This window comes from Hipposideros armiger, unplaced genomic scaffold (genome assembly GCF_001890085.2).
Source record: "Hipposideros armiger isolate ML-2016 unplaced genomic scaffold, ASM189008v1 scaffold_424, whole genome shotgun sequence".
NCBI lineage: Eukaryota > Metazoa > Chordata > Mammalia > Chiroptera > Hipposideridae > Hipposideros > Hipposideros armiger.
Genome location: NW_017731774.1, coordinates 519965 through 543420, shown reverse-complemented (window position 1 = coordinate 543420; position 23456 = coordinate 519965). Strand labels below are relative to the sequence as shown.

Genomic DNA, 23456 nt, shown 5'->3' with positions numbered 1-23456 from the left:
AAGTTTGCTCAGCTAGGGATTTGCCAGGAACAGGACCTGAACAGTTGTGCCCACCGTTCATGCAGCGCCCCTTTGTGCCACTTCTACCTTGAGCTGTGCCATAGGGCTGCAGGATCTGTTTGGTAACTTAGAACAATGCACACAGTAGAAAAGTGATGATTTTTAAAAATACATCAAGTGCATTAAAGTAAGGAGAGATTGCACTCAGCTCTGAAAAGTAACTTGGAAATTAAAAAAATAATAATAATAAAATATAACCCGCAGTCCAAAGGAGGAAGACAAAGACAAGTACATATAGCGTAAAACTTCCTTTTCAAAACATCATAAATGAAATGATGTCTTCTCTAAGAGCATACTTCAGATTACTGTGTAGTTAAAAAGACAGAAGAAGAAATCACATTTTTTTGCTGGAAACAGCACACAGCACCCAGAAATTTTCTGGAGACAACTAGAATCAGGCAGTCCATTCAGCAAGTTTGGAAAGGGGGCTAACAGGATGGCAATATTTTGAGACAAAGCAGGCTTATGTGAACTTTACAAAGGAGATGTTGAAATGGCAAGGCAACAAGCTCAAATATGTCACCATGTGACAAAGACAGAAGTCCAGACAATTCACCAGTTCTTCAGAAATTCAAGCACAAGCACCTTAAATATCAGCAAACTCCTATGTCTACCATCTTCCAGAAGATAGAAGTGATAGACACAAAAGAGGAGTAAGAATTGGAGAATTAATTGAAGGCATAGGCAGAGGTTGATCTATAGATGATACCAATGACTGGGAAATGATTGAATGGCACAGGAAAGAAGGCTGAATCAATTGAACAAAAAATGATTCAGAACTGGTAACGGAAGCCTATAAATCAGGATGTGAACCTTCTTTAGACATTGAAACAGCCCATGAAGCATGATGTGTCTGAAACTGGCCTTTCAAATGGCAGAGAAGAAGATGAATAAGAACTAAGATTTGGTGGAGAGTTTGAAGAAAAACTATGGCCATTCATCAAAAATAAACTTTCTCTTGAGCTGGATGCAACACCAGATGATTTTAATAATGTGGACTTTCTTTCTTCTTTCTTTCTTTCTTTCTTTCTTTCTTTCTTTCTTTCTTTCTTTCTTTCTTTCTTTCTTTCTTTCTTTCTTTCTTTCTTTCTTTCTTTTTCTTTCCTTCCTTCCTTCCTCCCACCCTCCTTCCTTCCTCCCTCCCTCCCACCTTCTTTTCTTCTTCCCTCCCTCCCACCTTTCTTCCTTCCTCCTTCCTTCCTCCTTCCTTCTTCCTTCCTTCCTTCCTTCCTTCCTTCCTTCCTTCCTTCCTTCCTTCCTTCCTTCCTCCTTTCTTTCTTTCCAGGCTATTCATGGCTCAGCCTAATACACCAACATTTTCCATGGTTGAATCTGATTTGTTTCTTTTAGGGGAAAATAACACTGACATTATTGTCATTTGCTTACTCTATTTCCTCCACCCCACACCAACTATTCAGCAGTTACTCAACTTTTCATTTCCCCCTGTCTGCATAAGGAAACTGAAGGCAACCAGGCAAGCTGCACCTGGTCACTGATGGCTCCTTAGCCCTCAGTCCACCTAGTGCATGCCCTTGCCCACTCTCACTTCATACTCTGCTGTTTGTGTCTTCCATACAAACGATGCTGAGACTTGTAAAGACCCACAACCTCTGAGAAGACCATCAAGAATTTTAGCTTAAACAAGGTCAGGCTTAGCTCCACTTGGAGGATGAAGACCATGGACAATTCTTCTTATTGCTCTTAAGACTTCTTGTATTCACTTACATAGGGTCAATGGTAGATATATCCCATCAAAAGAGGTGGTAAGTGAGAGTGTCAATTCATAAAAAGTGAGGAAATCTAGAGCTAGCATCCTATTCTGCAGTTTGCCTGGGAGAGAAGTAAATCTAAGGAAGAAGGTGGTGACAGCTTGGAGGGGTCAGGGTTCAGGAATGTGGAGGAAAGAAGAAGTGGTAGGGAGGATTTGGGCCAAAAACTGAGAAGTGTTCCTAGTTAACATTATTTCACTAGATTTTCATAGTATTACTGTATGGTGGGTAGAGCAAGTGTTATTGGGTTGTCGGAAAAGTCATGACATATTTTATCTGTTTTTCAAAGGTCATTTATTTATATAAAGAACAAAGACCAATCAATGATATAGTGCCCGTTTTGTTCGATAACCTTTTGCCATCTTTCAGTGAGCATCATAATTCCTTGTTCATAGAAAGACCTGTCTTTATTTGTGAAAAACGAAACAAGGTGCTGATTTACAACCTCATCTGAATTGAACATTATACCACACAAGGAGTTTTGAAGAGCGTGAACAAGTGGAAGTCTGATGGTGCAAGGTCAGGCGAGCATGGTAGGTGTGACAACACATCCCATCCAAGCTCCAAAAATTTTTGACAGGTGATCAAACTGTGTGTGGTCTCGCGTTGTCGCGATATAACACAACTCATTTACAATTAACAAGCTCTGGATGTTTCTGGATGATGGATTTGTCCAAACTGTCCAATTGCTGACAGTACACATTTGAATTGATTGTTTGGTTCCTTGGTAGGAGCTCGAAAAACACAACACCTTTGAAATCCCACCACACTGAGAGCATAAACTTCCTCTGATGAATGTCTGCTTTTATATGTTGTTTGAGGCGAATCATCACGTTGGGACCAAGACCGTTTGCACACCACATTGTTGTAAACAATCCACCTCTCATCACCAGTTATCAGTCGCTTCAAAAAAGGATTGTTTTCCTCGTGGTTAATGAGCATATCACAGATGTTTATACGAGCCATCTAATGAACTTCTTTGAGTTCATGTGGAACCCAAATATCAAGCTTGCTTATGTATCCCAGCTTCTTCAGGTGGTCGTGAATGCTTTAATGATGGATGTTCAATGTTTCTGCAATCTCTCGTGTCATGTAACATGTGTTTGACTCGATCAATGCCTTTATTTTTGTCGTCATCAACCTCGGTGGGCCTCCCTGACTGAGGAGCGTCGTTGAGATCAAAATCACCAGCATGGAATTTCGTGAACCATTGTTGGCACTGATGTTCTTGTAGAGCATTGTCACCATAAACTTCATGCAACTTTTCACAAGTTTGATGCGCGTTCTTCCCTTTATGGAAGTAAAACAGTAAAATATGGCAAAAATGCAGTTTGGTCTTCCATCTTCAACTTGCTGTAAAATCCCCAAAACTCAACCAAATCACTCAATTTTTTTTTTTAGAATGAAGCTAGACCTGTCAGCTGTCAAATGACATAGCAATAACATAGTTGCAAATGACTCTAGTACTTTCAAAAATGAACTAGTGTCATCTGTTGCAACTATGTGTCATGACTTTTCCGGCAACCCAATATTATTTCCATTAAGTGGATGAGAAAAATGAAGCCCAAGATGTTAAGTGGCTTGCGTTGAGCTCTTGCCAGCAAGTGACTAAATCAAAACAGAATCCACATCTGCTAGTTCTCACTTTATTCTGCCAGAACAATAATGAAGTTGTAATATCTATATGAGCCTGTGGAAATTCCATGACAGTCATTCTTACCATGGCATTTAAGTCTTTGGTGACTTGGCTATTCTTTATCTTTACAGCCTTCCCAGCTGTGCCCTACCTCATTCATTAGCCCCAGTCATACTGAGTTAATTTAATCTTCTGTTCTCCCACTCAGCTACTCCTTATCTTTCAGCTCTCAGGTGACACATTTCCTCTCTAGCATCTCCAAGTTAGTGAAAGATGAGCTCTCTTCATGCTCTTTAAACTTTGTTTTTCCCCTATTTTATTGTAGTACTGTACTCTAATTGTCTGTTTTTCTGTCCCTATCTTCATCTTAAACTTCTTAAGGCTAGTGACTTTCTTATTCTCATTACAGCACCAGTGTGTAGCACAGCTTTTGGTATATATTAAGGCTGTCAAAATGTTTTCTCAATAGATAAATAAAGCCAATATCAGACAGTATAATCATTTTAAAATTCACTATTATGAGTATATTCTAGACTACAGCTAAACTTTTCTGCTATTCACAACCTAAATTTAGTTTTGCACATTCAATCATCAAATGTTAGCCTAGAATGGGTAGTCCTTCCATTGGGGTTGTATGCCCACCTCCTAGCATCATAGTGCTTGTTACAAAATAGGTCTTCAATACATAATCTTGGAATTAATTAGTACAAAGGTGGTTAATATATCAATTTTCTAACACATTTCGTTTAGATAGTTTCTTGCATGTGAATAATGGTGACATGGGACAGAATATGGGAAGAGCCATATGGGAAGAATTCTTGGTAGCTTTTGTTTGGTAAGCTGAAAAACATGATTTCAAAAAGAGAGGACTTAAAGTAGGCCCATGTGGTCACTGACTCCTGGGAAAGAAACCACAAGAATCGGACCTGGCCTGTGGAAATCAAAGATGACTTAACTAATCTCGAGAAGGAAAATAAATAGCCTACTGATTCACGATGTCGTTTTGACTTCTAGTTCATTGTGTTCTCTGCTGCCATTTTCCCTTTTCACCAACCTCTTCAAAATCTCTTAATGAGTGTTTATGGAGCACTCTCTCCCACATGTATTTAAGTGCCCGCTGTAGAGAGAGTAGAGCATAAGGGGTAAAGAGTTCAGGCCCCGAGTTCAAGCAGCCTTGGTTTGAATTCCAGCCCTACCACCCCCTCGCTACATGACCTTAGATAATTACCAAACCTTGATGTGTTGCAGTTTCTTCACATGTATGTTGATGTTGACAAAAGAATACAGCTTGAGATTTAAATGCACTTATACATGTACCGTGCCTAGAACATAGTAAGAACTTTATAAATGTTGTCTCTGGCCATTGTTATTATGTGCTAGGTTAGGTGATGTGAATGCAAACAGTGAAAAAGAAAGTTGTGGTTTCTGTATTTATGCAGTGTGCTTGGCATTTGCCTGTTTCTCTTCACTGTATAATTTATTCTTCAGCCTTGCTCTGGAAGGGCCTGACTCCTGAAAACCACATTTCCCAGGCACCCTTGCCAATTGGCTTTCCACTAGGTTTGGGCAGCACAAGGTTTAGATAAGAGATTGAGGTTGGAGGAGAACGGTGTCTTGCTGCTTGGGTAGCATCACCAGTAGAGGCTTTCTCCTCTCCCTTTCCCATCTCTCTCCAAACAGAGCCACCTTCTGTGCTCACAGGCCCCACTGGAAACCCCAGGTCCCAGGCTTCTTACCAGCTTTCTACTTTAGGAGTGAGGCAAATATAGAAGAATCTAGAGCAAGAGGAAGAAGATAGATTACAGATTTAATCCCGGATCCAATTGTGCCTGAAGATTATATGTCTGGATATTTAGAAATATGAGCCTATGAAAATTCCCCATTTGCCTAGGTTACTTTGATTGCGTTTCTTTCAGTTGCCACTGTGAGAATCCTAATATATTGTCTACTGATTCCTGAGAACTGTTTGAGATGATATCGCAGTACAAAGCAATTTGTATTCTCATTGGACACTTGTCTCTGGAATTCACATAACTAGTATTTATTGGCCTGCTAGGATTAAGTGTATAAAGGTGAGTAAGATCAACATGGTCTTTGATAGCACAGTAATGGCTATTTAAGTGTTTTACATTTAAAAAGTAAATATGTTAACTTTTACTATACTCATTCCAAAATGTTTTCTCTGGAGATGTGGACATCTTCCCTTAGCTAATGTGTATCTCAAACTAAAGACATCTCATCAAGTTTAATATAAGGCTATAAATTAAAATGCAAAGCAAAAACTTTTGGGAAAAAGTTTTCATTTATTTTCAATAAAGGAAATCTCAAGCTTCCCGTTGTTCTTTATGAAACCTTCCCAAGGCAGGAATGTTTTTCTGTGCAATGAAATTAACAGTGTCACTGCTACAGGACAGTCACTCACATGCTGTATGTTTCCCTGTCCCTCCTCTATTCGCCGATGATGATGCAATTTGTCTTCTGATAATGAATGGGCTTCCTCTCCCTTTCAACCTCCAGCATAACTCCCTAAAACTTGCACAAGACATGGCCAAAGTTCACCTGTTTTGGGAATTGTTTTGAATCTTTCATGGTTGATGAAAGTAAATTTATATAATCATGATGCTAGTACAAGGGTGTGTGTGTGTGCATGTGCTTTGTCCTTAAAATATATGTCGTGGCCTTTTAATGTTATAGTGTATGGCCAGGTTGTAGTTATTATGGAAACAAAAACCAAATTTCCTGACGTTTGAGGGTAGGGAAATGCAGTGGTGGAATCTGCGATCAGAGCTGAGAGATTGCTGATAGAATGAAAGTAGCTTTAAGAGTAAGGGGCTTATTCTACCTTAATATTCAGGGTAGACCAATCTACTCTTCCCCAATGTCTACCAATAATATCCATCAGAGTCAGACTGAAGGCTTGCTAGTATTCCTTTAATTATTATACTATACTCAGTTTATTTTGGCTACTGCATGAGTGGGAGTTCTTGATTGTAGTTGGTATATATAATAACTTTTTACATCGTATAAAATCATGCTTTATGATAGTAGAACACATTATATCCAGATTAATGTCCACATAAGACAAAATTGCTCCCCCTGCTCCTCCTCCTCCCCCCTCCTCGACCAAAAAGCAAACCCCACAACTGCTCCAGCATCCTCCTTCCCTTCCTCCACCCCCCTACTCCACCGCTCCCAGTGCAAATCAGCCTTCAAAAGCCGGCCTGCCTGGAGGCCACACAGTGTGCCCTTTGCCCCCTCCTCCCTTTCCCCCTCCTCCCCCTCCTCCAACGGGATGGGCAGAAAAAGAACTTGGAGGGGAAGAAGAAGTTGAGATGAGACCCAAAGGAAAGGCAGACCTAGTTAAAGAGGGAAGACTATGTTTGGTGTTAGTAAACTTCAAAACTTATAAATATGCTGCATACGAGTATGTTCTTTTGAATGTGTCAAATATTATATTAAAATAGAAACAAGGTAGAGAAAATGATGTGAACAAAGATACAGGTCAGGCATGATCTAATGGTTAAGGGACATTGAGTAGTTTGATTAGTTCTAATCTATTGAGTAGTTTGATAGTTCTAATAGGTATTTTCTGGGAGTGAAGACGCTTATGGACGCATGAGGGCTATTAAGGACAGGTTAGAAAATTTGGGATTTTGTAGATATCAAATGACACTGAGGGCAACAGGGCTTAAACTATAATCATTTGAGGTCAAAGTAAAGGCTCTAGTAATAAACAGGGCGAATTGTTGTCCACTGCTTGGAGAGAAGTAACCAGTCAGTAAATACAAATTGAATTTGGTTGCAAATAAAACTAATGTGAAACCAACCCAAAAGAGTCCTTGGAATTGTAGCTGATATTTTGTGGTGGTTAAAACTTGTTGGTACTCGTTTAACTCTTCCTTAGCTCTTTCCTCAGGTTTTTTGTATCTGGGTTACTGTCACTTCTGGCCTTTTCAATATGGATATGAGTTGAAAAGAAGAGGTTTTAAAAGCTTAGGCTTTTTGTGCCTGTGAAATTGTATAAAGTATGTACAATATGTTAGGTTGATTGGTTATTTATTCATTTATTTATTTAATTTAGCATTCTGAAACCTTGAGTGAGTTATAGGCAAGTTTTTCATCTTGAGAAATTGGCCCACCTTGATGTCTCAAAGCTTCTTAAGTACTCATTAGTGAAATGGTTGAGGATAAACTTAGCATTCTCAACTCTGAGGAGTTTTTTTTTTTTTTTAGAAACACAATGGATTATCTGTGTCTCCAAGTTAATACATACCTATTGCTTCTGATGTAGAACAGTCACAGAGTGAGACCAAACACCTTTGGCACAAAGTACTAGAATATTATACAGGTTATATTTGTGGGTGTGTTTTCAAAATTGATTGTATTTTAAAAATGGATAGTCTCATGATTTTTCTTTCTTCTTCTTTCATTTTTTTTTCTCCAAAAGGATCTTCTTAAGAAATGCTACTCTGCCAAGGCATCTTACCTGTTTCAGCAGGATAAATTCTATGATGTCAGCTATGACACAGGAGACAAGTCTATCCAGTGTAGCAGGAGAGCGGATGCATTCAAGTTCTGGATGACTTGGAAGGCCCTGGGCACATTAGGCCTTGAAGAAAGAGTTAATCGTGCTCTTGCTTTATCTAGGTACGTGTGTGTGTGTGTGTGTGTGTGTGTGTGTCCATGTATGGTTGCGATAGACTCAATGAAAGTAACATTTGCAAGGTCTGTACATATTCTTTCATTTGCGCATTTCTTCTTGCATCTGGTAACCATTTTTTCAGTATCTACTGTGTGTGAGGAATTGTGAACAAAGCAGTCCTACCCCTGCCCCCCAGGATGCTAGCCTAGTAAGAGATACATTCAGGTGCCAGAGCAGACAAAACACAGGTGAACCTACTTTTTGGTAAGTGGGGGCACATGGTGTTCCAGACCCCTCAGGAGGGTTCTCTAGGACATTCTTGAGGGGAATTGGCAGAGGCTTCCTGGAGGAATTGACATGCAACTAAGACCCAATAAAAAAAAGGAGAGAAGAATTATCCGGGCAGAGGGAACATCAGGCCAAAATTTCCAGATGTGAGAGAGATCGTGGTGACTTCAAGGACCCAAAAAGCAGGTCTTGAGAGTGTGGAGCTGCCATAAAGGCACAAAGGTAAAGGTGATGTGGCAGCGCCATGTTGCTTGTCTTGTTGTACCATTAAAGACAAAGCTTTTGAAACCACTTTCAAAGACATTAGAAAAGCTCTTGAGATACAGCTACTGGACATTTACCACCTTAACAGGACTCTGCTGCCAAGCTTGGATCAGTGGATGCAATGGGCAGGCTATGACCAAATTTAGTTTTCATTGTGATTTGTTGGGCCTGAACTGCATAGGATTAACTTTCATGGTGTTAAAAAAATCAAATATTTAAGCATTTAAAATATGTGAAAAATCTAGATTTTATTGGAAGATCAATCACACATGGTGACAGGACACTGATCATGGTGCCTGACTCTCTGAAGAAGCATAGGCCCCTCCCCTTGCTCCTGGTTTTTATCTGGCCTATTTTACTATAGTGTAGAGGTGTGGACTCAAACCTAGCTCTACCATTTAGAAGCTATGCGACTTGGGCAAGTTTCTTAAGCTTTCTGTAACCTCAGTTTCATCCCAGTAACATACAGATAACAACAGCATCTAACTCAAATCATTGTTATGGAGATGACATGAATTGATATTCATAAACACTCAGAATAGGGCCTGGAACGTGCACCATGCTATATGAGCTTTAGTTATTACTTTTTCACTTGCTTGGCTACTACAGGCATCTGAGTTTGTGATCTCTGGTTTAGATCATCTCTCCGTCACTCCCTGTTCACATTTCACTTGCAAAAACCTAAAGTTTCTCCTCAGAGATTTAAAACAATTTCTTTTTCCTCTACTGGGAGCAGTAAGGGGGCTGTTCTGTGCAACACTGTGCAACAGTGATGCTCTGAGCATCACTCCAGACTTATCTGAAAACCCAGTATCTTAAAACAACAATTATTTATTCTAAGAGGTCTGTAAGTTGGCTGGGGTGTCTTTATCGCATATTGTGGTGGCTGTGCGGTGGAGGTGGGGGTGGGGGTCTGGGTCTACTCTCCCCATGTCTTGCATCTTCTTTGGACCAGCAGGCTAGCGGGATGTGTTCTTGTAATGGTGCTGATAGAAGCCCAATAAGGCAAGCCCACTTTAACGTCCTGATTACATCCTATCTGTGTTCCAATGGCCAAAGCAAATCCAATGGCCAAGCTCAATGTCAAGAGGCAGGAAGTACACTCTGCCATTTTTCAGGAAGAACTCCGAAATTACACAGCAAAGGGCTTGGGTATGAGGGCAGGTAAAGAGATGGCTTTGGCACTTTCATCAGCTGGTTAAGTCAGCAGTTCTGGTGATTATGGCTTAAGAAGTAGTTTGGAAAATCTGTAACTATTATATCAGGACTCTTTTGGTGGTGAGCTACAGAAACCTTAACTCAAGGTATTAGAAACAAAGAAAGATAATTTATCATCTCATGTTACTTATAAGCTAGGGTAGTGATGCCTTCTGGAATGGCTTCTTCTAGGGGCTTAGACAATATCACCAGGCCTCAGTCTCTCTCAATCTATCAGCTCTGCTCTCCTTCCTGTTGGGTTTATTCCTCTGTAGGAAGGTAGCTGCCAGGAGTTTCAGATCTATATCCTCCCAGGCTCAAGTTCAAGGTCAAAAGGAGAAAGTGCTCCTCTCTCAGTAATCCCAGAGAAAGTTTTAATTATTTCTGGGTGGAGCAAATGTCCATCTCTGAGTCAGTCGCTGTTGCCAGGAAAATGTGATAATCTTTATTGGTCATGCTGAGTCACATGACCTCCTTTGGCACTGGGAAGATTGTCAACTCCCTATAGAATATATACTGAAACTAGGTGAGGACTGTGCCTTTAGTAGGAGTAGAATTAAAGTCCCTCTATCAGAAGCAGGACGATAACTATCCAGTGGTGAAAAAATGAAACTACACACCGTAAATAAGCATAGTTGCTCATTAAATTAAAATAAAAGTTCATAAAGCTCTCTTCACTTCTTTGCATTTTCTCATACTATTTAAATGTGGTAGAATCTCTTCATTATTTTATCTAAGCTGGTAAGTAATTCTATGTCAGTTATCTTGAAACAGGCTAGATATAAATATTTGATCGTCCTATTTATTATGAAGTTAACATTCATCTCAGAGTGAAATTTAATTTATAGTCAGAATATTTTCTAATTTTTTTCAGAGAAATATCATAGGAGAATAAGTGTTAACATTTCAATTCAACACTGATTGTTTATAAATGTTTGTCTAGTTGAATGCAGTGGAATTAGCATTTCAGTGAGCACTCTGCAGACTCTGTGGCCTACATTTAAATATTTGAAAAAATAACCCCTCCTCTTTCATGCTGTTCCTCTTAATAGTTTTTTTTTTCATCCTTAACTTTGCACATTCTTCTTTTTTTCTTTTTATCTTTTCTTTTTATTTTATTTTATTTTTTTTGTCTTTTATTGTTTTTCCTTTGCACATTCTTGCTATCCAACACTCTATTCCTAGGGTGAGCAACAGTCATCCTGCTCTCCCACCCCAAAACCAAGCAAAAGCTGAGTCCTTTTACACATGTCACTTGGAATGAATGTGAAATTATAAACTTGGTGAAAGTTTTTCTAGGATTAAAATTGTGTTTAATTAGCAACATAAGGTCTTTATTTTCATGATTTTATTTTCTTTCAAATTGGCTGATTGGCTTTTGGTTCTGCTCTTTAGGAAAAATGGAACATTTTCTCAATTCTGGGAGCTATTCTTTTTGCTTGAGCGCATGTACATTGGTATACTTGGTAAACTGGCTCTCAGGAGGGGATAAAAAAAGACCCAATTTGTAATGTCTGCCAATTTCCATGGTGTAAATTCCCATCGTGGAAAATTGCAAGCTATCAACAGTTGTGGTTGGCAAAATTCCTGAATATTTAACAACTGGGTTTTTACTAGCCAATAAAATCTAGCTCTAAAACCTCATTTGATTATGTGGGCCAGTATCATCAGTTCAAACCATTGTCTGATGAGAGTTAAAATGCCATTTGCCATCACACCCACTGACCCTAGACCAATTGCTTTAGAGTTACCCAGTAAAAAGGATTCTCATCTGTGGGCAGGAGGCTCTACCTGGCATAATTTCTACAATTTCTCGGTAATACTGTTTTGGTTCCAGGAAGTAGAATGTCCTTCAGTAGATGGGAACTCAAGCAAAATAAAGCTGCAAATGAAGATTGTGTTACCGTCGCGGGTGCACATCTGTCACCAGCAGCCTAGTGTAGCCAAGATATCCATTTTCCTAGGCCCGAGGTCAGTTCTCTTAAATCCTGGAAATGCTCTGCAGCTCCTCTCCTGGCAGGTTGCAGTAAGGATTCACTGACTCCACAGAAATAATATCCCCATGTTTCTGAATCAAAATGGAGCTTAGTATTGGAATTTGATTTAAGGACCAAATTTTGATGTACCGATGGATTGCCATCACCCTGATCAGATAGCTCGCCCCCTCTTCCTTTGGGAAAGCAAGAACAGCCATTTTTAAGAGGACAATGATTCCTATTTTCTAAGTTGTCAGAAATCCAGCAAGAAGGAAACATGTATTACTTGGGAGATCTTGAAGGCTCTTCTAATTTCCATTTGACCCTTGTCATTCCAGTTCATGAAAGCACATTTCTCTCAAGAAATATTAATGGCTACACACTTGCATTCGCCTGTGGATCTTTGAAAACCAGTGGCCTTGGGAACCTAAAGCAACATGCGATTTTTACGCCTAATGGAAACCTAGAGGGTTGAGATTTAAAACTGCCACCTCCAGCACAAGGCAGTCAATTGTGTATCTCTGATTTCTGACTAGCAAAATAGAAAACGTTTCACAACACCCAGAGCTGCCTGTTAATGAGGGCATCTTCTAGGTCTTTGTTATGGCACTTAGGTTAAATGGATATTCACTAAGGGGCAGTTTTTAGAGCAAATTCAGAAGAGTCATGTGTATAAGTCTTTTCAACAAAACAAACAGCTCATGAACTCCCATTCTGGTGCTTTATTACTCTCCAGGGTACCATTTATTTATTCCCTTGACACACAATCTCTGTAATCTCTCCGATGGAACTCATTTCATCGACTTGCATGAATACTGAGGGCTATATTGTCAGTATGGAAAAGGTGAGCAGTTACACAAGAGTACTTTTGTGCTAGTGTATTTCTCTAGGTGACTACGGAAGGGCCAGTGTTCTCAATTTTTTATATTGGTAAGTTTTTTTAAATGTCACAATTTCAGGACGATGTGGTATGTAGGTGTCCGTGATGAATCACACAAGCCATACGTATGTCTCAATATATGCAGAGCATACAGAAAGCAGATGGAAAATAACTCCCAGGAGTTCTCCGAGGCTCCATGCATCAGAAGAAATTTCAAATGAGATGAACCTGGGAGAGAAACTTGGTCCAGAGTGCTCCAAGACGCCAAGTGGCTGGCAAATTGGGAAAGGAACTGGAGAGGCTATTTCCAGAAAGGAAAGAGGGTCCTGCAAGAGGACAAGTGACATGCAAAAATGTGAAATAGACTCATTTAACAAATCGGAGAGTCAAGCGTCTCTAATATTGGAAGCACATTGTAAGCAAAGGAAGAGAAATTGTCTTAGAACAAGACTGTCATTAATATATGCTTCAACATCAAGCCAGAATCTTAATGAGTTTTTTTTACCCAGTAGGGTTGGTGGAAATGCTTGCTAATGTTTGTTTGTTTGTTTGTTTCTATTTTTTTCTGCTAAGGTTAGTGGGAAGGACATTGATGAGTTTTATGAAGCTATTGTTGTTTTTTGAACCTATTTATCTGGATGTCTTTTGGTAGAAGTGGTTTACGGCTCTCGCATTATGTCCCAAACCTCAATGTGTATCTTTTTTTCTGGCTGGCATCAGATAAGAATAGATTTTAAAAATGTATTTTATCTTTAGGCCGTTTCCATATATTGAAAAAGAAAAGTTGTGAAGAATAAATCATCCCTATGAATGTAGGCAGAAGTGACTCAAACCTTATTTTGTTTTCTCCTCAAACTCACTTCATTTAAGCATTTATTTAAGAAGAGGGTAAGGTACTCTACAGAAGAGTCACTTCTAAATGAGCATTTCTGAAACTACGCTCTGTGGGATAATAGACTTCCAGAAGATCGTAATAAATGTTCTTCCAAAAACTGTTTTCGTAGTCAAATATGCTTGGGAAATGATAACTACTCTAGTATTCCTCTCTTGGAAATTCAGTGTTCATTAGCACATTGAAGGCTCTGAGGGGGCTTGTAATATAAAAACATTTTTAACTTTGCCTTAACCAGTATGCAGACACTCTTAATTGTTCCCCCAACAGTCGTTCTCCCTTTTTTCTTGCCATCAGAACCTTGATTTTGTTTAGGTAATGGTATTCTAGCTGGGTACATTGGTCCAAGCTAATCCCCATTGCCAACAATTAGTTAAGGAGTGGATATATGACTCAACTTCAGTCAATAAGATCTGGGAAGAAGCCTGTGAAGGCTTCCTGGGAAAATATTCTTACCTAAATAGAGAGAAAGGAAGAGAAAATGCTTTTGCTCCAGCTCCTTCTCTTTCTTCTTGGGACACGGTTATATAAGAATGTGATGTATGGAGCGGTGGGAGACTTGTTGTTGACATGAGAGAATTCACTAACACTGAGCATATGTCAGGCTGAAAAGATAGCCCACGGCTAGTTCTTGATGACAGTATTAAACCATCTAACCAGCTCAATAAACGAGCGTCCTTATGAATTAAGCCAAGTAGACTTCTAATTGTAGACAATAGCAATCTATGCCCAGCATTGCTCCAATTGATTTGGCGAGGTAACCCTTTTATGTGGGAAAACTACTGAGATTGTATATCATGGAACTTGGTTTGGGAAATCTGGCAGAAGCCTTTATTGTGGTTATAATGGCAAGTTTTCACCCAAATCACCTCTGCTAGCCTCAGCTCAGTTGGAGTGATGCTCTGGGCTTTACATTGAGAGTGATTGCAGTGAGGACATTGACCCTGAAACAAAGCCCAGGTCTGAATGGTTAGCAAAAAAGCAGAGTTTTAACTGAAATGTTTCAGTTGGTTTAGGATGACAATCTCCCAGGAGCAGCTCTTGCTAGTTTGACAGAAATATTTTAAATTGAGACTCTAGGTAGTGTGCGTAAATTCCATAAAGTCATAATCTGTTAGGGAAGGATTTTACCAATCTAGTTTCACATCTTCATTACATGCATGAGGAAACTGAGGCAGGCCTAAGGAGGCTAAGGAGTTTGCCTGGTGACAAAGTGATTAGCTACACAACTAGAATCTTCTGGAGTTGTTCCCAGGATTTCTGGAGATGCACAGCTTTTCCATAGCCTTAGGGTGTCCGGGATTAGTGTAGGCCTCCTCGGGATGAAGTCATGGGAGTGGCTTTTGAGTTAACAGATTGCCTATACGTTTCTATTTGAGAAGGTGCAAAAAGGTAAGGTCCACAGCTTTTTTGTGTGTAGAAGGAGATTGTATATGTCTATTTGTTTTGTGCTTTACATTTTATCTTTTATTGAAATCCTGTTCAAAAAGTACACAAGTAACCACATCTATGAAACTTTGCAAAGAAATATAAAAAAAAGAGTGAATAACCTCTGCCTCCCCCCTTGCATCCTGTCTTTCCCTTCCTTAGCTGAGCATTAACAATTTACTACGTATTCTTCTGTACTTTACTCCGTGATCATATAAAATTGTAGATAAGGATTACTTTTGCCCTCTTTTTTTACAATTTCTTAAAAAGTGGAACCCTTTCATCCACATTTCTCAGTACTTTGCTTTTTACCTTTTATTAATATATCATAAGCATCCCTGTGGTTTTATCCGGTAGATATAACCCATTCTTTTTAATAACTATCATAATACATTGTGTTTTTATAATGTATTTTATTTTACCATTTGCCAATTTCTGGATATTAATCTTGCACACATGCACTCATAAATTTAGATACAATAATGTGTCTAAACATATATATGTATGTGTATGTGTACTCGCATATACACACAGACAGACAGACACACACACACACACACGTTTTTAGTAGTGATGATATTTTTCCTGGTAGATCAGCATCTCAAAAGTGGTTTGCTGCCTCAGGAGATATAACTATTATTAATTTTAAAAGGTTTGTAGCAGCTTTCTGTCACATTTTTACTAGTTCTAGGTGTTGGCTCTCTTAAAATTTGTTTCCTGTATCACATGAGCAACATGGCTTAGTATTGTTTTAATTTATACGTCCTTGATTACCAGAGATCTTGAGCATTTTTTCTGATATTTATTAACCACTGGAATTGCTTTTTCCAAAAGTTAGGCAGTGTGCTGAAGTTTCAAACCTTTACTGCTACATAACATTTCCTAAAAAAATATTCAGGAAAAGAAGTATGTAGAATATAAAATACTTTGTGTGTGTGTATGTGTTTCTGGTCACAGTATTATTGCTCAAAATAAAAAATCTATATTACCTAATTAATAATGATAGAATTTTTATAATATTTTATATAATTCAAAGATGATATAATCTACATGCTCAACATCAATATTTAGGCTTATGTTAAACAACTATATAAATAAGTTTTTAACTTATTTTTTAACTGAGTTCCATGAACCAGTATAGTCCATATTCACATTCTAGAATGGCCTTTAGCAAATGAACATAATGATAACAATCCCTCCCCCATTTTCACAATTTCTATACCTCACATTTTTTTTACAACCACCTTTTGATATTAGAAAAGCAGATTGTGTTATTTCAATTTTACAGGTAAGGGAATTGAGGCCCACGAAGAGCATTTTTTTATTGTCCTTAAATATTAATTGAATATACATAATTTAGTGACATGATCATATCCGATATGGTTATACCATAATCCCATATGACTGGACCATAGTTTTCAGAGCCAGTCCTCATTGCTGGGTGTGATGCCCCTTTCTTCACTTCCTTTCTTTCCTCCCTCCCTCCCTTCCTTCCTTCCTCCCTTCCTCTTACTATTTTTTTATTGCTATTACTTAGAAAATCAAAGTAAATACCCAAGCAAGTATATTTTTGTCAACACCCCTGATCACTTCCTTACATTTGACCCACAAATTTGAAATATTGGGTCAAGTGTTATGAACTTTTCACGACTCATGATCAAATCATTAATTTTCAAGGCCAGCCACTTCAGAAAGCTTCTCTTTTTATATAGGCAATAATCTAGCCTGGGGGAGAGGTGTCAGTGTTAATTTATTCTACATTCTCAATGTAATTTTAGCCTTTTCTTGATCATAGTCCATATCGTACTCACCTATGCCCTTTATTTATGACGTGATAATTCTGTTTTCCTTGCCATTCAAGATGACTTCACAGGCATTCTATCAATGGCTACAATCTATTTACTTTAACATGATCCTAATAATCAATTCTCCTTTCCTCTGTCCTGGCCTGGGAAAAGATGACACTGAGCCTCCTTGATCTTGAATGAACTTACAAGCAGGGCTACACATCAAAAACTCTTTCCCTCCATGCCAACTAGGTAATTGAAGTACATGCACTAAAGCCCCATCAAGAATAAGAATTTGAAGCCTACATGGTCAGAGATGTATATCCAATCTACTCTGTGCAGATTTTACAATGGGGTTAAAGCCTGATACTAACATGTGAGATAGACATCATCTCATTAAAAAAAATATATGGTGATGGAAGGGGAACTGACTCTGGGTGGTAAATACATACTGCAACATATAGATGATGTATTATAGATTTGTACACTTGAAACCTATGTAGTTTTGTTGACCATCGTCACACCAATAAATTTTAATACAAAGAAATGTGTCTTTTTGCTTGGGCCCCAGGGAATTACAGTAGGTTTGTGAGCATCTGTCTAAATCCGTACCTATTGCCTATTCTTGTACCCTTACTTATTTCTAAGCCTCGTATTTCTAAGCCTTGTCTCTGCAACAGAAATAACAGTTTTGTTGTATGTTGGTCATGTTCATGGAATTTTTAGATTGCAGATTATAAATATTATTGTGACCTTTTCTTGTTTTTTAGGTACCTGGTAGAAGAAATCAAGAAAAGAGCGGGATTCAAGTTACTGATGGAAGTAAGTAATTGCGGAATTGGGCTTGTGATTTTGTCAGTCAATAGTGGTGAAGGTGGTAGTTTTCTAATCTGTTATATTTCATTGGTTTTTCTGTTGCAGACTTAGAAACAAGTCATTAGCTTAATTCATAAAGCCCATTATGTTAATTTACTCTATTAGTGAGTATTTTTCCTTTGTTGGATTCAGAGAACACACTTGCCTTTAAGTATTGAAAATTAAAATGCTCAATAATAATTACCAAGGATAATACTGAATAAATTATGACCTCTATCTTGAGATATAAATTGCATAATGATTGTACTACAAATATTCAACTGTGCTATAGTGGTGCCTGCATGTGAAAAATCAATTAAGGGAATGTACAATAATGCGTATAGCTGTCTCTTTTTATAAAATAATGAGAGCATATTATTTTAGCTTTGGAGCAATGGGAAAATAAGTCATTTTGTTGGTGGATTGTTTTCTCTACATAATAGGTGGTTATATAGATAAAAATATTTTTTTCCCTCAAATATATGGTTAGAAAATTGGAGGAATATTATTAATTCTGACTTTTAAGAAATACAACATATGATATTCTCTGAAATCTTCTCATAGCATATACTCAACAGCAATGTTTAACCTAATGTAAAAAGCATCTCAAGATTGCAGCCTAGGAGCCAATCCTGTACATAAGCAATCTGGCTATCGTTTTTTGGTATTCATTTATTTAGCAAGTTTTTTTGAGCAACTGTTGTGTGCCAGGCACAGTTCCAGGCACCAGAAGTACACAACAGGGAGGTTCCCTGCTCTCATGGTGCTTACATTCAAATGAAAAGTGACAAGCAATAAATTAGCAAATTAACACATAGGAAATATCAGGTAGTAAAAAGTCTTACAAAAACAAACAAATTCATGAGACATAATCTAGTATACACATTAATGATTAGAAAATTACAGACCTGGTAAGTCCTGTAATGGAAGTAAGTAGGGTGACATGCTAAAACAGGGTGTGGATGGGGGATGGCTGGTTTGGTCTGAGTGGTCCAGGTAGTTTATCTTTCAGCTGAGACATGAATGATGGTGAACAGCATGTCATGCAGATAGATGGCTGAGGGAAGAACGTTTACATAGACTCAATAAAAATAGCAAAAGGTTAAAGCTCAAAAGACTTCTATGTGTTTGGGGAACCAAAAGAAGGTATTAAGCCAGGGGGATAGGCAATAGTTAATGAGGTTGGAAAGGAGGGCAAAGATCAGGTCAGTAATACTATTGGCTTGTATTTCGATTGTAATCGTTAGAGAAGTTTTAAGCAGACAGGAGTCTGGTTTCCATGTGGAAAGATTTTGTGGGATGTCTTGGGAAGAGAGGAATAGGGGAGGGCGGGTGTGAAGGGAGAACAAGGAAAGAATAAATGAGAAATTGGGAGACTGTGGTAGTAGTCCAGGTCCTCAGACATGTTTGGGAAACCCTGCTCCAGAGAACTCTGACTTTGGCTTTCACTACTATTGCCAAGGAGTCCAAAGTTCCTGAAAAATAGGGATGTAAAGGAACTTGTAAATATAGCCAAAGAATCCATCTTTAAATGCCTTTGTGGTAACATTTCAAAGACACAAGAAGACAGATTTCGAATGGGGAACATTTTACAGGACAGCTGATATGATTTCTTCAACAGGTCAGTGACATGAAGAAAAATAAAGGAGAAGGTGCTGATGATCACGTTAGGTTCAAAGAGACAGAAAAGGCATAACAACCAAATGCAACACATGAAGCTGTTGGGATCTAGTTTGAACAAGCCAGTTATAAAAAATTAATTTTAAAATAGTTGGAGAATTTCTAATACAAACAGGTTATTGTAGAACATGAAGGAATTATCAATAATTTTCTTAGGCATGGTAATGGCATTATGATTATGTAAGAAAATGTCTGTATTTTTTATAGAGATGCATACTTAAGCATGTAGGGGTGAATCAACGTTTCTATAGTTGGCTTGACTTTGACTTTGAATCACCTTTTTTATTTTCTTGAGTTTGAGTTGCCATCTTTATTTTCTGGAGATTGAATTACCTCTTTATTTTCCTAAGTTTGAATCACCTTCATGATTTCTCTGGTTATGGGAGCTACAGTGCTTATCGAAAGTGCTGGATACCTCAGAATTACACAGTCTTTTAATAGAGCTAGGAGAAAAAGTGATAAGAAAAAAGGTAACCTGATTTAAAAGCTATTTATATATTCTTTCTAAAGGTTTAAAAGTTGAGGGAGGAACCTCTTACCATCATCTTTAGGGGACTGCAAACATTCACATCCTTGTAATGGAGGTTGAGGTAGGTTTTAATCATTAGGTTGCCTTCTGCACTGGGTATTTCATCTGTGGGAGCCGCATGGCCCACAAGCAGTGAAGGTGGCTTTCCAGGATTCCTACTTATAAGGATTTTTTTCCCCTTTTCTCTGTATTCCCTTTGGAGAAATGGAGTAAATTTAGACCTTGAATTTCACATATAAGTGTCCAGCTGATTAGTCTCTTTTTGTTAACAAATGCTTTCTTTCAATTGATTAAATACAACCCTAATGCATACTCAAGAGACACAAAGATTCATTTGGTTTGTGAAACTGCAATTCTTTCAGTTCAGGAAAAACAAAAGTCTATAATTATATACACAGGAGTCCCTTCTTATCCACCTGACATATGTTCCAAGACCCCCAGTGGATGCCTGAACTATGGATAGTACCAAACCCTATGTATACTGTGTTTCTTCCTATACGTATGTACCGATGATAAAGTTTCATTTATAAATTAGGCACAGTAAGAGATTAACAACATTAACTAATAATAAAATAGAGCAATTATAACAATATGTTGTAATAAAAATTATGTAAATGTGGTCTCTCTCAGCATAACTAGCACAAATTTCTTTTTCTTCACAATTTTATGGATAGAAGATTCGTTCTTACTGCAGCTCTTAGTAACCTCAGAATACAATTGTTTTTCTTTCCTTGTTAAAGCAAGAACTTGCACCTGTTCAGTTGAAAGAAGCCCTTTACAGCTTCTCTTTGGCGTGTCCCCATTGCCAGCATCACACCTGTTGCATTTGGGGGCCGTTATTAAGTAAAATAAGGGTGACGAATACAAGCACTGGTGTCCCATGACCATAGATCTGATGCCTGAGATGGCTACTAAGTGGCTAATGGGTGATGTATTCAGCATGGAGACACTGGACGAATGAATGGTTCACACCCTGGGAGGACTGAGCGCGATGGTGTGAGATTTCTTCACTCTAGTCAGAATGGCTCACAATTTAAAACTTACAAATTGTTTATTTCTGGAGTTTTTGGACTGCAGTGGACCATGGGTAACTGAAACTGCAGAAAGCAGAAAGTGGAACCATGGATAAGGCAGGACTCCTGTATATATTTTCACTATTTAGCAGATAGCAGTGAGAGCGTTAAGTAGAACATAGAAAACAGTAAATGAACACAACACAGCAGAGTGTCAGTACTTGAATATCTTTTCCTGAAAAGAACAAAAAATAATGCATACCTTCTTAAAAATGATTGAAAGTTATCATTTCAAATGAATTATTCATAGGCCCATGAAAGTCATATCTCTATTTTCCTGTTTTGGATGGAGCTCAGATCTAATAGATGTTTTCCTAGAGGTATATTCATTTTTATACTATGATTCACATTTTATTTTGATCTTTTGGGAGAATCCTAATTATTCGACTTTTTGCTTCTCTTTCCCTGAGTTCCACATTAGAAAGAGTTATTTAGGTTTCAGAGACTTTCTGAGTGACAAAAGCTTTTCAAGGACATCCAGTTAACTCCCTGCTTAATGCAGGAGACCTCTCTTGAGAGTACCTGTAATAGGAGGTCAACCTCTGCCTGAACACTTCCTGTATCAGAGAATTCAGTTGATTCCACATCCAGAGAACCCAAATTATTCATATTTTAATACTTCTTGAACCAACTATTAATATGTATCAAACACATTGCAATTTATAGCTATCTTTTTTATATATTTTATTAGATCACGACAACCTTCTAGTTGCTAAACCCAATGCACAATCTTTAATCTTCATCTGTACTTCTGCAGCATTTTATGCCATTATCCACTTCATCCCCCTTAAAGTTCTCTCCTGTATTGAGTTCCTTGACTTTCTCTCCCGGGTTTTCTCCTTTCCATGGGACTTTTTCTTCTCATTCTCTATGTGACAGTCTCTTCACCTGGATACCCACTTAAATATTCTTCTCCACTCTTTTGTCTTTTTGGCCCTTGATGTCTTCACATACTCTCCCTGAAATATCTGTATCAATAGCCTCACTAATGTCTCCATTTTTTACTTGTTTCCTAAACTGTTGTCTTTTGTACATAAATGTGTCCTGAACTTTTCAATCAGACTCCCACAGGCACATCAATTTTAGCATTTCCAAATATGGAGTGTAGCTATTTTTCTTACAAAAATGCTATATTCTTCATTTGGTCATTAGAAATATGATCCATCCAAACAAAAATCTTGATGTTGTCTTCACTGTCTCCATTCTCTGTCATCTAAATATGTCTTCTCCACTCCTGAAGCCACTGGCTTACTTCAGGCTCCTATCTCTCCGCAAGAAGGCATTGTCTTCTAATTCATCTCCTTCTTTCCAGTCTTAGACCTCTCCAGCCCATCTCCACACTGTGGCTTTTCTGAAATGAAATCTGTTCCCTAGATTTAAACCCTCTAGTGATTTCCCATTGCCTCTAGGAACAAGTCGAAACTCCCCAGCGTGGTTTTATAAGGAAGCCCTCATGAAATGACTCCTGTCTCCATTACCAACTTCACTTGTCTTCAGTTCACCCTGTCATCTATTCATTCCATGTATCTTCCATCTTCCTAACTACACTGGCTTCTACCTGTGTGCTCTTCCTTTTGCCAGGAATATTTCTTGGATTATGGGAAATTTCTTCTTTTGTAGTGCTCATTCCATTGCAGTTTCACTGCCTGTACCAGCGCCATTTTTAGTTTCTGAGTTCCTGGAGATATGCATGTATAAGTGGAAGTCATTTTTCTCACCCCAATGTCTATTCCAATATCTAGAACATAGAAAAATTTGCTTATTAAACAGAACATTTTGCTTGCCCTATTTTTGGACATGATCTATTTTTTTTAATGTTCCCCTTCACATACGTTATGCAGAAATTAACATAGAAATGTGTGTCACAGATTTTAGTGTGGCTGTTCATTTCACTTGAAAATGATATCCCTATCAAAATAGCCCCAAATAAATAGCCCCAAATATTCACTACACTAATAGAATGCCTGCTATATGCCAGATATTATACTAAATGTTGGAAATAAATGATCTCTTTATGCATAAAAACAACTTTCTGGGGCCAGCAGTATTATCTCCATTTTATAGATTATGAAGCTGAAGCATAGAGGGTTTGACACTTACCCATGCAAAAGCCTGGTGAAGCTGGGATTTAAACCACGTCCATGTAACTACAAAATGCAGGCTTTCCATCCTACTCAGCACTGCCTCTGAAATTTTTCAGTAGTCTAATCCAATTTTTAAACTTATGAGTTTGAAGTCAATTAAAATCCACCATTCCCCCTTTCCCCATTCTCTATTTCCATGATCGTTTCTATCTCTATGCTAGATTCTGCATTTATATATATAAAAATGTATAGTGCCAGTTTGTTTTCCATTACTATTTTTGTGATTTAATGACACTGTAAGCAAAGGAATTGAATTTCTTTTGATGTGACTCAGTTTTAGAGAATGCAAGCTACTACATCTTGGTGACCACTGACTATTGCCCTCGTGGGGTCTCAAATCATTTGCTCAAAAATCA

The 23456-nt window shown here is 38.1% G+C and overlaps 1 protein-coding gene across 1 annotated transcript in view; it reads left to right on the top strand.

The window, feature by feature from the left end:
- The window catches only part of GADL1 (GAD like acidic amino acid decarboxylase 1), a 159491-nt gene that overhangs the window by 76222 nt on the left and 59813 nt on the right, over window positions 1-23456 (top strand). The window contains exons 12-13 of the mRNA XM_019664511.1: window positions 7913-8112; window positions 17590-17641. Coding sequence (XP_019520056.1) covers window positions 7913-8112; window positions 17590-17641 — 252 coding nt within the window. The remainder of the gene's footprint in view (window positions 1-7912; window positions 8113-17589; window positions 17642-23456) is intronic.